The 17,790-nt window shown below is 54.3% G+C and overlaps 1 protein-coding gene across 1 annotated transcript; it reads left to right on the forward strand.

Annotated features, from left to right (window-relative positions):
• Positions 1 to 1,096: 1,096 nt before the first annotated feature.
• LOC132331630 (myosin-6) lies at positions 1,097 to 15,607 on the forward strand. The gene is made up of 39 exons (XM_059855204.1): positions 1,097 to 1,374; positions 2,224 to 2,425; positions 2,927 to 3,070; positions 3,658 to 3,814; positions 3,983 to 4,010; positions 4,107 to 4,215; positions 4,329 to 4,421; positions 4,544 to 4,607; positions 5,095 to 5,193; positions 5,336 to 5,439; positions 6,119 to 6,257; positions 6,343 to 6,611; positions 6,819 to 6,989; positions 7,127 to 7,436; positions 7,541 to 7,614; positions 7,747 to 7,834; positions 7,919 to 8,036; positions 8,124 to 8,247; positions 8,438 to 8,574; positions 8,664 to 8,790; positions 8,899 to 9,027; positions 9,115 to 9,357; positions 9,601 to 9,777; positions 9,878 to 10,023; positions 10,101 to 10,191; positions 10,455 to 10,844; positions 10,934 to 11,060; positions 11,162 to 11,280; positions 11,705 to 11,901; positions 12,102 to 12,285; positions 12,361 to 12,526; positions 12,605 to 12,729; positions 12,811 to 13,119; positions 13,198 to 13,401; positions 13,607 to 13,732; positions 13,835 to 14,110; positions 14,559 to 14,654; positions 15,244 to 15,378; positions 15,470 to 15,607. Exons 1-39 carry the CDS (start codon positions 1,253 to 1,255, stop codon positions 15,488 to 15,490), a joined length of 5,940 nt encoding a protein of 1,979 aa, XP_059711187.1. The 5' UTR covers positions 1,097 to 1,252; the 3' UTR covers positions 15,491 to 15,607.
• The last annotated feature ends 2,183 nt before the right edge of the window (positions 15,608 to 17,790 follow it).

Below are 17,790 nucleotides of genomic sequence, written 5' to 3' on the forward strand. Positions count from 1 at the left end.
GATCTGCGGGGCACAATGGGGAGGTGGGGACCTCCCCGCCCGCGGGAATGTGTCACCTCGCGGGAACACTTGTCACCTCCTTGATGACAAAGTGGACACGGTGTTCGGGGACTGCTGCCAGACCCCCCCGTGCCACAGACCCCTGGCGGCCCCATGGCGCCTCATTGGGGGGGGGACGAGATAACAATCTCCCCCCCACTCTCCGGTCGTGTCCCAATATAGACCTGGCAGGGTAGAGCTGTCACCACCCCACGGGTGACAGGACATTGGCCAGGGACCCAGGCGTCCCGGCCCCACAGGCACCCCCTCCACACAGGTCCCCGGAATGCTGGCCCCATAGATCCCCTCCATGCACAAAGAACCCAGGCGTCTGGGCTCCGTAGATCCCACGCACACAAGAAACCCAGGCATCTGAGACCCATAGAATCATCACAAACGCCACCAAAGCGCCCTGGTCCCCAGAGATTGCCCACACACCCAAGGGACCCTGGCGCCTGGGCTCCCTAGTTCCCCCCGCACCCGCCCCCCCCCACGAGGGATCCAGACATCTGGGCTCCACAGACACCTCCTACACAAGGGACCCAGGCATCCAGGCCCCCTAGCCCACCCCACATCCCACCCCTACAAGGGGTCAGGACAGCCCTTGCTCACCCCTGGGGCTCTGCCCCATAGCTCATCCTGTGGGGTGAATATGTGGGTCCTGGACGCCAGAGTCGCTGGAGAGATGCCACCTTGTGGCTGGGGAAGCGGGGGGGGAGGTGCCCCCCTCCTCCTTTATCAGCCACCCCCTCCCCAGGAATGCTCCTCCCCATCCCATGATGGTCTATAAAGGCCTTGGGGCTGCAGGGCTGGCATAGGTGTTGGCGTGGGGCAGAGAGGGAGAGGGTGGGGGACATAGTGGGAATGTGGGATGTGGATATGAAGGGCTGAGGGAGGATATGGGGGGCTATGGGGTGCACGGGAGGGTTATGGGGCATATGGGGATCTATTTGGCACAGGAATCTGTGGGGGGATATGGGGCACAGGGGGCCTATGGGACACATGGAGGTTCTCTGGGGTGGGGGAACCTGTGGGGTACACATGGGGTTATGAAGCACAGAGGACCTAAGAAACACTGATGGGAACTGTGGGGGAAAGAGATCCATGGGGGCACAGCAATCAGGGGACACTGATGGTCTGTGGGACATCCAGGGGGCCTGTGTGGCACAAGCAGGGCTATGGGGCACATGGGGTCTATGTGGCAAAGTGATCTATGGGGCATAAAGGGTCTATAGGGCAAAGAGGGTCTATATGGGGCATGGGGTGTAGCCTTACTCACCCTCCACATGTTCTTCCAGCTCCCTTCATCTTACCTGCTAGATCCACAGACTCCAGGTGAGGGGGATGCTGTGGGGCAGCATGGGGAGGGGTGCTTCAGGTGGGGGGAGCGGTGGGGCTATGCTGCTATAGGGTGTGTGTGTTGCTATAGGGTCTGCACATCCATCCTTTGCTGTAGGGGGTCTGCATATGGGGCTGTGCAGGACTCGAAGGTTCCCTGCATTGTTATAGGTGTCCCTGCACTGCTATGGATCTCTGTGCATCACTGTAGGGATGCCCCAATCATATGGGGGTCTGTGCGTGGCTGTAGGGGTCTTTGTGTTGCAGGGGGCCAGGCATCATTCCAGGGGTTGGTGGTCCCTGGTTGTGAGGGTGCCTGAATCAGTACAGGAGTCTGTACAAGGGGCTGTACATGGGACTGGGGTCCCAGCATGACTATAGGGGTCTGCCTACAGCTATAGGGGGTCTGTGCACTGTATAGGGCTCAATACATGGGGTCATGAATGGCTATAGGATTCTGTGCATGGGGCCATACATAATTATGAAGTCCTGAACATCACCATTAGGAATCCTTTAATGATTGTAGGGGTCCCTGCAGGGAGTCCCTGAATCACTACAGGAGTCTGTGCATGGGGCAGTGCATGACTACGTAGGTGTGCAGAGGGCTATAGGGCTCCCTGCACATCTACAGGGACCCATGCATGGGGCTGTGCACAGCTGCAAAGCTCCGTGTCTGGCTCTGGGGTCTGCCACAGCCATAGGGGTCTGGGCATGGCTAAAGGGGCCCATGCATGGCAATGGACTCTGGCCAGTGGGGTTGTGTGGAGCCACGGAACAAGGGGGAGACCCTGTGGCCGCAGGCTCACAGCCCCCAGGTGATGCAGGGTCCCTGTCTGCGTGGGGCAGGATGGCGGACGCAGTGCTGGCAGCGCTGGGGGCGGCAGCCCCGTTCCTGCGGCCAGGGGAGCGGGAGCGGCTGGCAGCGCAGACCAGACCCTTCGATCCCCGCAGCGAATGCTTCGTCCCCCACCCCCGGGAGGAGTTCGTTCGGGGACGGGTGACGGGGCGGCAAGGAGGGGAGGCCACCGTGCAGACTGAGCTGGGAGAGGTGGGCAACTGGGGGATGGGGAGAGGGGGGTGAGGGGAGGGGGGCAAGGGGCCATGTGGGGCAAAGGATTAATGGGGGTGAGGGGGTAATGGAGGGAGGGGCTAAGGATGGCAAGGGTTGATGGCGGGGGGGGGCACAGGGGGTGACTGGTGCGGGGAAAAAAGAGGGGGTTGGGCATCATGGGGGATAAGGGATTGGTGGGAAGAAGGAAGGTGAAGAGTTAAGGAGGGAGGGATTAATGGGATGAAGTTAATGGGGGAGGGGTTAAAGGAGGGAGGGGTGTTGAAGGTTTGGGGGAGAGCAAACAGAGGAGGGGGAAGCCAGGCTGATAATGGTGGGGGCCCTGACCCATTGAAGTCTCACAACCGATGGGGGGGTACCCCCAAACTATAGGAGACCCCTCTCAACCCATGGAAGAAATCCTACCGATGTAACAACCCCTACCCCCCAAGCCATGGACATCTCCCAACTCCCACTCTCATGTTTCCCCATTCCCCCCAGACGGTGACGGTGAAGGAAGCTGACATTCACCAGCAGAACCCCCCCAAATTTGACAAGATTGAGGACATGGCAATGCTGACCTTCCTCCATGAGCCTGCTGTCCTCTACAACCTCAAGGAGCGCTATGCCTCTTGGTTGATCTATGTGAGCCTTCCCACAAGCCCCTGGAGCACCTGGGAAGTAGGCGAGGCCTTCCCCACAGCCTATGGGGTGGATGGAAACTATTGACCCTTCCCTAAAGCTCTTGGGATACATAGTACCAGATGGGGCTTCCAGAGAGTCTATGGGCCACCTAAAACCTGGGGTGGCTTTTTCACAGACTTTGGGACACCTAGAACCTGGTGGCCCTTTCTCCAGCCTCCCTTGGGCCACCCAGACCCAAGATATCCCATTTCTAGACTGCCTCAGCAACCAAGACCTGAGATGTTGCACCCCCTGACACCTGTGGCCTCCCAGATCCAAGATGTCACTTCAATACCTCCCTTGATAGGACAAAATATGTTTCATCCTCAGACCCCTTGGTCCCCTGACACAAGAGATGTCCCATCTCTGTCTCAGCCCCCTGCATGTTGTGGGCCACCCAGACCCAAGATGTCCCTTCTCCAGACCCTTTTCAGACAAACAAGATCAGGACATCCCATCACCACATCCCTTGGGCCACCTAGACCTAGGATGTCCCCATCTGGTGGGGTGGCACCTCCTGGCTCTGACCTGCCTGCCCTTTTCTCCAGACTTACTCGGGGCTCTTCTGTGTGACTGTCAACCCCTACAAGTGGTTGCCTGTCTACAATGCCGAGGTGGTGGCTGCCTACCGGGGAAAGAAGCGGAGTGAAGCTCCCCCCCACATCTTCTCCATCTCTGACAATGCCTACCAGAACATGCTGACAGGTAGGGATGTCCTGTGAGGACCTCAAACTAGAAGACCCCACTCTAATAAATGGCTCCTGACTTAGAACTGGTTCTCACCTGGGAGGATTGAGAACCTCAACCTCAACCCCAAGACCCCAAGTATGTTTCCCAACTTCGTCCCACCTGATTCCTCCTCTTTCTTGGCAGACCGAGAGAACCAGTCCATCCTCATCACGTAAGGCCCTGCTTTGTCCAGCCCTGTCCCAGAGCAGTGGGGTGGGATGAAGGACCCACCAGGATGTTATCCAATATCTCACTGTTGCTCCCCCAGTGGAGAATCCGGGGCGGGGAAGACAGTCAACACCAAGAGGGTCATCCAATACTTTGCCAGCATTGCTGCCATTGGTGACCGCAAGAAGGAGGTGACCAATAGCAGCAAGGTGAGTTCCTCAGTCCATGCACCCTTGGCAGAGAGTGTGCCCCAGTGGTATCCACACCCAGCATTGTCCCGCCCCAGTGGTATCCACACCCAGCATTGTCCCACCCCATGCAGGGCACCCTGGAGGACCAGATCATCCAGGCCAACCCTGCCTTGGAGGCCTTCGGCAATGCCAAGACCCTCCGCAATGACAACTCCTCCCGATTTGTGAGTGTTGGGGGTGGGTTGTATGAAGAAGGATCTGTGGGGCAGTTTGTGGGACAGGGTCTATGGTGTGGGATCTGCTGCATGAAGGCAGTCACCTCCACTTCCTGCCACTGCTTTCCCAGGGGAAGTTCATCCGGATCCATTTCGGGGCCACCGGGAAGTTGGCATCAGCTGACATTGAGACCTGTGAGTGGGTTAAGAGCTCAGTGAGAAGCTGTCTTGTAGTCCATTATCCATCCATGGACTTATCTTTCCATGGATTTATTCATCCCTCCTCTGATTCATCCATGTATGGACTCCTCCATCCACCCATGAACTTCATCCATCCACCCAGGAGCTCCATTCATCCACACATATCTCCCTTCTTCCCTCCATCCAGTTGCCTCTCCATCTCCTTATCCCACCATTGACCTGACCCTCCACCTCCAATTCTTTGTCCCTCCATCTCCTTGTGTCTACCTCCCTCCCTCCTTGCCTGCCTCCCCTTCATCCATGTCCATCCCTTCATCTGTCTTCATGGTTGATGGATCCATCATCTCATCCCACTATCCAGCTGACCTTCCATTTTCCTCTCTTCTTCCCTCCATCTCGTCATCCCACCATCCATCTCTCCATATCTCAATCCATCTCCTCACCCCAACCTCCATCCTACTTCTCTCCATATCCACCTCAGACCTCCTGGAGAAGTCCCGTGTCATTTTCCAGCTGAAGGCTGAGAGGAACTACCACATCTTTTACCAGATCCTTTCCAACAAGAAGCCAGAGCTGCTGGGTGAGTAGGGTTTTTGGCCTTGAGTCTTCTACTTCCTCTTCTCCAATTCTCTGCTCCTTCCTGGGGCAATTGAGGATGATTTGGGTCTGTTGACCCAGTGCAAATGCTCAGTTTGTCTCTCTGTCCTGGCCGCACGGAACAGAGATGCTTCTCATCACGAACAACCCCTATGACTACAGTTATGTCTCCCAAGGAGAGGTGACTGTGGCCTCCATCGATGACTCTGAAGAGCTGTTGGCAACTGACGTAAGTGGTGGGGTGGGCAGGTGGACATCCCCATGATGAATTGAAGGTGAAGTGCCAGGTGGATGGTTGAGATTGTAGAAGATGGATGGGTGGAGGAGAGGAGGAACATAGGGATGAGAGGTGGAAGATAGGAAGGGTGTAAGTTGGTGGGTTGGTGGAGTGGGATGATATGGGGTGAGGGATAGAAGGTAGGACAGGAGGCAGGGAGTGGAGGAGGTTGTGGATGGAGATAAAAACAGTACTTAGGTGGGGGAGTACTTAGGTGGACGGATGTGTCCATGGCTGAACAAGTCCTTAAACAGATAGATGAGTCCATGGATGTATGGGTGGAGTTAATGGTGAATGGATGAGTCCATGGATGGATGAGTCCATAAATGGATGAGTCTGTGGATGGATGGATGAATGGTTAGAAGAGTCCATGCATAGGTAAATGGATGGATGTAGTCCTCAGATGGATGGATTGATGGATCCACGGATGGAGGGACAGATAGATCCATGGATAAATGAGTCCTCAAATGGATGGATTGGTTGGGTGAATCCATAATGGGTGAGTCCATGGGTGGATGAGTCTGCAGATGGATGGAAGAGCTGATGAGCTGGAAGGGCAGAGAGACACAAAAGGTGGTCAGCAGAGAGCCATGACCACAGATGGTGGCAAGGCCCTCTCTCTATCACCCAGAGCGCTTTTGATGTCCTGGGCTTCACAGCTGAGGAGAAGGCTGGTGTCTACAAGCTGACAGGTGCCATCATGCACTTTGGCAACATGAAGTTCAAACAGAAGCAACGGGAAGAGCAGGCAGAACCAGATGGTACTGAAGGTGAGTGGGTACGGGATGACGTAGGTCTTGGGGTCACCAGGTTAGGTGGAATCTGACAGCACATCTTTTTCTTGATGCTCTGCAGATGCTGACAAGTCAGCTTACTTGATGGGGCTGAACTCAGCTGATCTTCTCAAGGGGTTGTGTCACCCCCGGGTAAAGGTGGGCAATGAGTATGTCACCAAGGGGCAGAATGTCCAGCAGGTGTACTACTCCATTGGGGCCTTGGCTAAGGCTGTATATGAGAAGATGTTCAACTGGATGGTGGTGAGGATCAACAACTCCCTGGACACCAAGCAGCCAAGGCAGTACTTCATCGGTGTGCTGGACATCGCTGGATTTGAGATCTTTGATGTGAGGACTGAGGGGGTGGCAGGGTATTTGTCCTCTTGGGGGTTGTGTTAATCCTCTTGGGTGTTGAGTTGACTTCATTGATACTACTGGGCATTCTATTGATCCCGCTGGGGCTCACATTCAGCTATGGATCTCATCAGGCATTCTGTTGACCCTGTTGGGTGTTGAGTTGATCCAGTTAATCTCATCTCCTTTCTCCTTCCCCAGTTCAACAGCTTCGAGCAGCTCTGCATCAACTTCACCAACGAGAAGCTGCAGCAGTTTTTCAACCACCACATGTTTGTGCTAGAGCAAGAGGAATACAAGAAGGAGGGCATTGAGTGGGAGTTCATTGACTTTGGCATGGACCTCCAGGCCTGCATCGACCTCATTGAGAAGGTACCACCTCCCCCAGGGCCTCATGCAGGCTGAAGGGACTTTGGGGGAAGGGCTTTTTCAGCTAGAGCCTTCCAGGGGCCCCAAAGTTGATCAGCTGGGTTGTGCTTGGTATCCTCCACCACCACTTTTCTTCCTAGCCCATGGGGATCATGTCCATCCTGGAGGAGGAGTGCATGTTTCCCAAAGCCTCAGACATGACCTTCAAGGCCAAGCTCTTTGATAATCACCTGGGCAAGTCGGCCAACTTTGGGAAGCCACGCAATGTCAAGGGGAAGCCAGAGGCCCATTTCTCTCTTGTCCACTATGCTGGCACAGTGGACTACAACATCATCGGGTGGCTGGAGAAGAACAAGGACCCCCTCAATGAGACAGTGGTGGGGCTCTACCAGAAATCAGCCCTGAAGCTCTTGGCCAACCTCTTCTCCAACTACGCTGGGGCAGATGCTGGTGGGTGAATGGATGATGGGGTGATGGAGGGATGACTTGATGGAGAAGACTACTGTTCACTTGTCAAAGTCTTTCCTGTGTTACCCTACCCCTCTTCTCTCCAGGTGGTGATGGAGGGAAGGGGAAAGGAGCCAAGAAGAAAGGTTCCTCCTTTCAGACTGTCTCAGCACTGCATCGGGTGAGGGACCTAGATAGTGGGCCCAGTTTGGGGCAGTGGGAGGACAATGTGTGGTGGAAGATCCTTTCTGTCCCACAGACCCTCTCTTGCTCTCTCATTAGTTAGCTTCTTCTCTCCTCCCTCCCTCAACAGGAGAACCTCAACAAGCTGATGGCCAACCTCAAGACCACCCACCCTCACTTTGTCCGCTGCATCATCCCCAATGAGCGGAAGGAGCCGGGTGAGCGAAGGGCAGGGCTGAGGGCAGGGAAATGGGTGGTAGGTGTGGCTTGTGGCTGACACCACCCCTCTGACGCACTGCCAGGTGTGATGGACAATCCTCTGGTAATGCATCAGCTGCGCTGCAACGGGGTGCTAGAGGGCATCCGCATCTGCCGCAAGGGCTTCCCCAATCGCATCCTCTATGGGGACTTCCGACAGCGGTAGGCACAGAGGAGAAAATGTGGGGATGGTGTGGACAACCCAGAGAGGACAAACCTCAGGGTTTTCATGTTCTCTCTGGTCACCAGGTACCGCATCCTGAACCCTGCTGCCATCCCTGAGGGGCAGTTCATTGACAGCCGCAAGGGTGCTGAGAAGCTCCTGGGATCCATTGATATTGACCACAACCAGTACAAATTTGGGCACACCAAGGTAAGGGCACATGGTGTCTCTATGCTCCTTCCACCCAGGGGGTCATGTAGACCCCATGGTCTTACCACCGATGTGTCTACCTGCCTATTTACCCCACCATCCATCGCTTCATTCCCCCAACAACCCATCCATCTGTCCATGAACCCTTCCCAACCAATTCACCCTATTACTTGCCTCCTTCCTTCGTCAGGTCTTCTTCAAGGCTGGGCTGCTGGGACTTCTGGAGGAGATGCGGGATGAGCGCCTCTCCCGCATCATCACCCGCATCCAGGCCCAGGCCAGAGGGCAACTCATGCGCATTGAGTTTAAGAAGATTCTGGAGCGCCGGTGAGAGGGAAAGGGTCTTTCTCCTTGAGAAGTGACATCTGGTGGATCACCAGATTGGTGCTGTAGTGGCATCTGTGTAACCATTCTAGGGACTCACTGCTGGTGATCCAGTGGAACATCAGAGCCTTCATGGGAGTGAAGAACTGGCCTTGGATGAAGCTCTACTTCAAGATCAAGCCCTTGTTGAAGAGTGCTGAGACAGAGAAGGAGATGCAGGTGGGAGGAGGTGATGAGACAGGCAGCTTGGGATCCAAAATGGGTTGGGTGGGGTTGATGGATGGAGGGGATTAGATGTGGCTACTGGACTCCTGGGCTTTGCTTTAGAACATGAAAGAAGAGTTTGGGCGGCTGAAGGAGGCCCTGGAGAAGTCGGAGACTCGGCGTAAGGAGCTGGAGGAGAAGATGGTCTCCATGCTGCAGGAGAAGAATGACCTTCAGCTCCAAGTGCAGGCCGTGAGTGAGACTGCCCCAAAAAACCATAACGGGGGGTGACCAGCAGCCCTCCAGAGCCACCCTACTTCTTTTACTACTCCAATACAGGAGCAGGACAACCTCAATGATGCTGAGGAGCGCTGTGACCAGCTGATCAAGAACAAGATCCAGCTGGAGGCCAAGGTGAAGGAGCTGACAGAGCGACTGGAGGATGAGGAAGAGATGAATGCAGAGCTGACAGCTAGGAAGAGGAAGCTGGAGGATGAGTGTTCGGAGCTGAAAAAGGATATTGATGATTTAGAGCTGACTCTGGCCAAGGTGGAGAAGGAGAAACATGCCACTGAGAACAAGGTGAGGGTGGAGAGAGGCCTTGACCTTAAGTTGTGGGGATTTGGGTCAACACAACAAGGTTGTGTGGGGTTGAGGAGATCCAAGGGTAGTTGATCTGGGCTACATGAAGACTCAACATCCTTTGGGTTCTCTACCACTGCAGTTGCCTCATTGGCTAAGGACAAGAGCAGTGTCACCTAGCTTTGCCCTGCCTCTGGTATCAAGCTGGAGGCCTACTGTTTCTCCTCCTTTCTCCTCCTTCAGGTCAAGAACCTCACAGAGGAGATGGCTGGGCTGGATGAAACCATTGCAAAGCTAACGAAGGAAAAGAAGGCCCTGCAAGAATCTCACCAGCAGACGCTGGATGACCTGCAGGCAGAGGAAGACAAAGTCAACACCCTGACAAAGGCCAAACTCAAGATGGAACAGCAAGTGGATGATGTGAGTGTGGTCTGGTCCTACCACAAGTAGTGCTCAGGAGCTTTCTGGGGCAGATATGATGGAAAACTGAGGTTCCCCTCATTTCCATGTTTCCACACAGCTTGAAGGCTCCCTGGAACAGGAGAAGAAGGTCCGGATGGACCTGGAACGGGCCAAAAGGAAGTTAGAAGGTGACTTGAAGCTGACCCAGGAGAACATCATGGACCTGGAGAATGACAAGCAGCAGCTGGAGGAGAAGCTCAAGAAGTAAAAACGGACCTTTTTCCTCAGTCCAAACTAGGGGCAAGAGCAGAGACCTCACTGCTAACTGCTTTCATTTGCAGGAAAGAGTTTGAGATCAACCAGCAGAATAGCAAGGTTGAGGACGAGCAGGCCCTGGCTCTGCAGCTCCAGAAGAAGCTGAAAGAGCTGCAGGTGAGGGATCTATCCTCTGCTTATTTGGGCTGAACTGGAGAGTCTCCAGCTGGTTGGGTTGAAGTGAAGAGTCTCTGTCTGGTTAGGCTGAGTTTAGGAGTTTCCTATTGGTTTACAAATGTTCAGATATCTGGTATGAGCTGAAGTGTTTTCAGCTTATTGGGGTGAGTTGGGTTGAAATTTTCCAGCTCAATTGGTTGAGTTGAGCAGAGGAGTTGGGTGGAGCCAAGTCTGCTGACAGCAGCTCCATCCTTGGAGCACAGGCACGGATTGAGGAGCTGGAGGAGGAGCTGGAGGCAGAGCGGACAGGCAGAGCCAAGGTGGAGAAGCTGCGCACAGACCTGTCACGGGAGCTGGAGGAGATCAGTGAGCGGCTGGAGGAGGCGGGTGGTGTCACGTCAGTGCAGATTGAGCTCAACAAGAAGCGTGAGGCAGAGTTCCAGAAGATGCGGCGGGACCTGGAGGAGGCCACACTGCAGCACGAGGCCACGGCTGCTGCGCTGCGCAAGAAGCACGCCGACAGCGTGGCCGAGCTCAGCGAGCAGATTGACAACTTACAGCGTGTCAAGCAGAAGCTGGAGAAGGAGAAGAGTGAGCTCAAGCTTGAGCTGGATGATCTCAGCTCTAACATGGAGCAACTGATAAAGGCCAAGGTAGAAGGAAGTCAAGGTGGACATCTTATCTCCACCATGGGCATCATTCTCCTTCTTCATTCCTTCCCTCCATTCTTTCCTCCTCCAAGGTGGGCATGGAGAAGATCTCTCGCACCATGGAGGACCAGGCAGCTGAACACCGGGCCAAGCTTGAAGAGACACAAAGAGTCCTCAATGACACCAGCACCCAACGGGCCAAGCTCCAGACTGAGAATGGTGGGAACCCTGACCCACCATACCCCTCACTCCACATCCTCAGCCCCTGCCCCACATCTTCAATCCCTGCCATACCTTGAAAATCTGCCCTACCTCTGCAGGAGAGCTGTCTCGCCAGCTGGAGGAAAAGGAGGCCCTTGTCTCTCAATTAACTAGGGGCAAGCAGTCATATACCCAGCAGATGGAGGACTTGAAGAGGCAGCTGGAGGAGGAGATGAAGGTGAGGTTTGTGGGATGACTGATGGGGTCTCCAGGAGGGCCACAAGATAAGGTGTCCTTCACCCTCATGGTGGTAGCACCAAATGGAATTTAAGTTCAGGCCAGTTCAGTGGGGTGGTTGCATCTAAGAGTGGTTGAGTTGGGTTGCATTGGTCAAACAGCTGAGAGGTTAGGCTGAGCGGGTAAGTTCTGAAGCAGCTGGGTTGGTCTGTGGGTGATTGGGTGGCACTGGATGAGGGGAAGTCAAACTGAGCCAGACTAGAGGTACCCATCTTTAGATCTCTCTGGGTCTAGATGTGCTGAATTTGGTTGGAATGATCTAGGAAAGGTTTGGCTGACAAATACCAGTGCTTGTACATCCTCAAACTGAGTTTGAGGATGTAGACATAGGTCAAGTTCATCTACTTCTTGCCTCTCCCTCCCAGGCCAAGAATGCATTGGCCCATGCCCTGCAGTCAGCCCGGCATGACTGCGACCTTTTGAGGGAGCAGTATGAGGAGGAGACAGAGGCCAAGGCTGAGCTCCAGCGCTCACTCTCCAAGGCCAACTCTGAGGTGGCACAGTGGAGGACCAAGTATGAGACAGATGCCATCCAGCGCACTGAGGAACTGGAGGAAGCCAAGTGAGTCATCTCCCCATGAAAGCAAGCCTCTGTGAGGCAGGGAAGAGTGCACAACCTTCCACTGTAAAAGAATCTGGAGAAGGTATATGGATCTGGAGATGACAGAAATCCAGAGCCTCAGCCAATGAATAGGTAGAATAAGGTTTGAGTTGGCCCACTTGGTCCATGGGTGACCACAGCCAGATTTTCTCCCACGGCAGGAAGAAGCTGGCCCAGCGGCTGCAGGAGGCTGAGGAGGCAGTGGAGGCGGTCAATGCCAAGTGTTCCTCCCTGGAGAAGACCAAGCACCGTCTGCAAAATGAGATTGAGGATCTGATGGCAGATGTGGAGCGATCAAATGCAGCAGCAGCTGCATTGGACAAGAAGCAGAGAAACTTTGACAAGGTAGGAGGACACAGTGGTGAGACATGAGCAGATGAGAGACACTGGAACAGAGGATGACCCCTTGCTTTGCTCCAGATCTTGTCTGAGTGGAAGCAGAAGTTTGAAGAGTCACAGATGGAGCTGGAGGCATCGCAGAAAGAGGCCAGGTCCCTCAGCACTGAGCTCTTCAAGCTGAAAAATGCCTATGAGGAGTCTCTTGAGCACCTGGAGACCTTCAAAAGGGAGAACAAGAACCTCCAAGGTGAGACTGTGGTACTCCCCCTGCCCACCACCTTCTCCACCACTTTCCACTAAGTCTGATGAGATCTGATCTGAGCAGAGGAGATCTCGGACCTGACGGAGCAGCTGGGTGGCAGCCACAAGACCATCCACGAACTGGAGAAGGTCCGGAAGCAGCTGGATGCTGAGAAACTGGAGCTCCAAGCCGCACTGGAAGAGGCTGAGGTGAGCCAGATCACATCCCCATGAGTTCCACCCTGTCCTAGTCATCTCTGTGGCCCTCTAATTTCTCTGTGTCTCCACCAGGCCTCTCTGGAGCATGAGGAGGGAAAGATCCTGAGGGCCCAACTGGAGTTCAACCAGGTCAAGGCAGACTATGAGCGCAAGCTGGCCGAGAAGGATGAGGAGATGGAGCAGGCCAAGCGCAACCACCTGCGGGTGGTGGACTCACTGCAGACCTCGCTGGATGCTGAGACCCGGAGCCGCAACGAGGCCCTGAGGCTGAAGAAGAAGATGGAGGGTGACCTCAATGAGATGGAGATTCAGCTCAGCCATGCCAACCGCGTGGCTGCTGAAGCTCAGTCCCACCTGAAAGGAGCCCAGGCTCACCTCAAGGTGGGATTACCTACCTATAAGGAGGTTTTCCTAGCACCCTGAGCTGCTGGCTGACATCCATTCTGTTTATCCCAACAGGATACCCAGCTGCAGCTGGATGATGTAGTAAGAGCCAATGAAGACCTGAAGGAGAATATTGCCATTGTGGAGAGGAGAAACAACCTCCTCCAGTCAGAGCTGGAGGAGATGCAGGCAGTGGTGGAACAGACTGAGAGGGCCCGCAAGTTGGCCGAGCAGGAGCTCATTGAGGCCAGCGAGAGGGTCCAGCTTCTCCACTCACAGGTGAGACATCACATACCTGCAAGGATAGAGGTCACCTCCATCCAGTGGATGTGGGCTTCTAATGGGTTGAGTTATCAAGATCTCCAGATCCTTTAAGCCTGCAGAGTTGGGAGGGAGTTGTGGGGTCATTAAGTACTGGGGGGTTGAAGAAGGATGGGTCAGCAGTTCAAGAGACATCTCCTGAGATCCTCTCCTCTAACTCCAGAACACCAGCCTCATCAACCAGAAGAAGAAGATGGAGGCCGACATCTCCCAGCTGCAGACAGAGGTGGAAGAGGCCATCCAGGAGTGCAGGAATGCTGAGGAGAAGGCCAAGAAAGCCATCACTGATGTGAGTGCCATGGTGGGACCAACATCTAGGACACCTTTCACTGGAGGATGATGGAGAGCATGCTTTGGTCCTCCTTCTCTGCTTGCTTCTCTCCTTGGGCAGGCGGCCATGATGGCAGAGGAGCTGAAGAAGGAGCAGGACACCAGCGCCCATCTGGAGCGGATGAAGAAGAACATGGAGCAGACCATCAAGGACCTGCAGATGAGGCTGGATGAGGCCGAGCAGCTGGCCCTCAAAGGGGGCAAGAAGCAGCTGCAGAAGCTGGAGGCTCGTGTGCGGGAGCTGGAGAATGAGCTGGAGGCTGAGCAGAAGCGCAATGCTGAGAGCATTAAGGGTCTCCGCAAGTCAGAGCGCCGTGTCAAGGAACTCAGCTACCAGGTGGGGCTTCTGGGATGGTCCAGGTCATCTACTGCCCCTTGGCCACGGGGCCTCATATCTCATGCTGTACATGACCTAGAACGTGGCTAACCTGCAGGCTAACCTGCTGGCCAGAGAGAGACAGGCTGTCTAGATTTGATACCAGACCACCCACTGCATGTATGTCTGATACTGTAGTGGGATCCAGAATACTGTCTGGGTCATGAGCCACCCAGGCCACCTCTCAGTGTCCCAGCATCCATGGGGTCTCTGCACGATCCATAACTTCAGGTGGGACCTTATCAGGGGAAAGAAGGCATCCACCTCCTGCTCCTGGAGTTTAGGCCACCTCTTAAGAGGCTCCACTCCCCCACAGCATCATTAACTGTCTCCTGAGCCTTGTAGCTTGGGTGGTGATTCCAAGTGCAGGTAGGGTCAGGTCACGATCCTTGTGTGTCTCACCCTACAGACAGAGGAAGATCGTAAAAATATGGTCCGGCTCCAAGACCTCGTGGACAAGCTCCAGCTGAAGGTCAAGGCCTACAAGCGACAGGCAGAGGAGGCGGTGAGCACTGGAGGGACATCGGAGGGACCAGCCCCCAAGAGGGGACAGTGGGGGATTGGGGTGTGGGAGAGGATGTGGGGAGTAGCAGGAGACCTTGAGATGAGATGGTCAAGGCGTGGGGTATATGGGGGTGAGGAGGTTGGGATTGAGAGATGATGGCTGGATGTGGGAAGGAAGGAAGGAAGTGGCGGAAGGAAGTGGTGGAAGGAAGGGAGGAAGTGGCAGAAGGAAGGAAGGAAGTGGCAGAAGGAAGGAAGGAAGTGGCGGAAGGAAGGAAGGAAGTGGCGGAAGGAAATGGCGGAAGGAAGTGGCGGAAGGAAGGAAGGGTCAAAGTTTCTGTGGGTGGAAGATTAGATGGATGGATGGATGGATGGATGGATGGATGGATGGATGGATGGATGGATGGATGGATGGATGGATCATTTGGTAGATGGTTGGGTGGTTCAGAAATGGAATGTCTGAAGAAACAGGTGTTTCCATTGTGGGCCAGATGGAGCAATAAAAAAGTCAGATATATGGAGAGCAGATGGGGTGGCAGGAGGCCAGACAGAGCTGTGTGGGAGCCTCACTGGTGTCCCTGCCCCCTCAGGAGGAACAGGCCAACACCAACCTGGCCAAGTTCCGCAAGGCGCAGCATGAGCTGGATGAGGCAGAGGAGCGTGCCGACATTGCTGAGTCCCAGGTCAACAAGCTGCGGGCCAAGAGCCGCGACATTGGAGCTAAGGTGGGACTTTCCCCTGCCCACATGGGGGGTGCCTCATGGGCCACTCCATGGCTGCCCCACAACAGCCCCTTTTTTTCTCATTCTCCATCAGAAGGGACTCAATGAAGAGTGAAGATCTGGATCCCCAAGTATGCTACCTGAACTTGCAGCTGTCCCATTTAGACTCCCAAGTGCCCAACTCCCCCTAGCCCCCCAAGCTTGGTCAGCCAATAAAAAGCATTGAGCAGCAGCAGCAGTTTATGTGCGGTTGGATTTGTGTGGGGAGGGTGGGGTTATCCCATTGTATGGCACCTGTAATATCGATGGAGTTTCCAAAGAAGTTTTTAGTAAATCTGAAATATATGAAGAAGAAATTTATGGGATGTGGAAAAAGGGACAGACCACGTGGAAGTATTATAGAAGCATTGTCAGAGTATTCAGGGATGCAGCGAGAAAGGCCAAAGTCACCTTAGAATTTAATCTGGCAAGGGATAACAAGGACAACAAGAAGGGCTTCTACAGGTATATCAGCAGCAAAAGGAAGATTAGGGAAAATATGAGGCCACTACTGAATCAGATGAGAGAGCAACTCTGTGGAGAAGGACCTGGGAGTCTTGGTGGATAACAAGTTGACTATGAGCTGGCAGTGTATCCTTGGGGCCAGGAGGGCCAATAGTGTCCCGAGTACATCGGGAAGAGTGTGACCAGCAGGTTGAAGGAGATGATTCTGCCCCTCTACTCAGTCATAGGTAGGCCACATCTGCTGTGGTTCCAGTTCTAGGCTACTCAGCACAAGAAAGAAATGGAGAGGGTCCAGTAGGCCATGAAGATGACCTGGGATCTGGAGCATCTCTCCTGCAAAAGAGACTGAGGGAGCTGGGCCTAAGTCTAGAGAAAACTCAGAGGGGATCTCATCAATGCATCTCAAAGATGGGTGTCCAGAGGAGAGTGCCGGACTTTCCAGTGGTGCCCAGAGACAGGACAAGAAGCAATGGCCATAAACAAAAACACAAGAAGTTCCACCTCAACATGAAGAAGAACTTCTTTACATTGAGGGTGGCAGAGCTCAGGAACAGGCTGCCCAGGGAGACTGTGGAATCTCTCTGTCTGCAGACTTTAAAAACCCAACTGAACACATTCCTGAGTAAATTCTCTAGGTCACCCTGCCTTGGCAGGGGGGTTGGACTAGATGATCTGAGGTTCCTTCCAACCCTAAAAACTTTGTGGATTGCTAACCTGTGTGGACCTGGTGCACCTCACAGGATGTTTCAGCCTACCTCACAGTGCAATATGATTTCACCCATGGGGTGTACCTAGACCTCAAACTGCCTGACAGGGTATCTCAACCTGCCTCACCAATCCATATCTGTGTGTGGGAAGAGATGTGCCTGGGGGCACATACAGGACTGAGGAGGGAGGGTCCTCAGGAGGTGGGGGGCAGCACCTGGTACCTCCACATGTAGCACGGAGCCTGGGTGAGTGCTTCAGGGACCTCCTGGCTCCTGAGCTTGCAGCTTGTGCTGCTTCTGGCCTCAGTGTTCCCCTAGCCACCAACTGCTCTGTCCCACTACCCACCATATTCCATTTCCCCACATGTCCCACTGTCCTTCTGTCCCAAATGCTTTCATCTGTCTCGCCTCTCCATCAATTGTTCCACCACCCCATGGCCCAACAGCCCTGTCTCTTTCAACTTGTTACACTCCATTTCTCACTGTCCCTCCATCACCTCCATGGGCCATTGTCCCACTGTATCCCACCATCCCTGTATGTTCTCTACCACTCCATTTCCTCTATGTCCCTATACATCCCACAATCTCTTTGTCCCACTATCTGTCCATTCTCTCCACATCCCAACATCTTCATGACTCATCATGCCCCCATTGCATCACCCCTCTGGCCCTCCATCTCCTCTACGTCTCACTAGATTCTCCATGTTACATTACCCCACCATTTTCTTCAGGTTCCTCCATCCCTCTGCGTTCTCCCACTATATCCCATCATCCAACCATCCCATTATATCCCATCATCCTTCCATGTTCCCCAGGTCCCAGACACGGAAAGATGAAGAAGCAGCATTGGTGGATAAAGTGGCTTGCCAACTCCACGAATACAAAGAAAATCTCAGAAGAGAGTATTTCAAGGACCCAAAAGGGCACCAGCAGGCTTTTAGTATATGGACCAGCCAGCAGGCAAACATTAAATAGTACAGAACGGTAAATGCTACGGAATAAAGGATGGATTTTGTCCTCGTTTCAGCTGGGATGGAGTTTCTCAGTAGGGGCAAGTCCGGGCGGACGGACACAGTGGGAGGGCGTCCTCCCCTCTTTGGGAGGAAGGCGTCCCGGCACAGCTCCAGCCGCTTCCCGAGCCGGGAGGCCCCCACTTCGCTCTGCGCCCCTACTGCTGCTGGGGGCGAGCAACGGGCGGAACTTC

Source organism: Haemorhous mexicanus, chromosome 1 (assembly GCF_027477595.1).
Source record: "Haemorhous mexicanus isolate bHaeMex1 chromosome 1, bHaeMex1.pri, whole genome shotgun sequence".
Lineage (NCBI taxonomy): Eukaryota > Metazoa > Chordata > Aves > Passeriformes > Fringillidae > Haemorhous > Haemorhous mexicanus.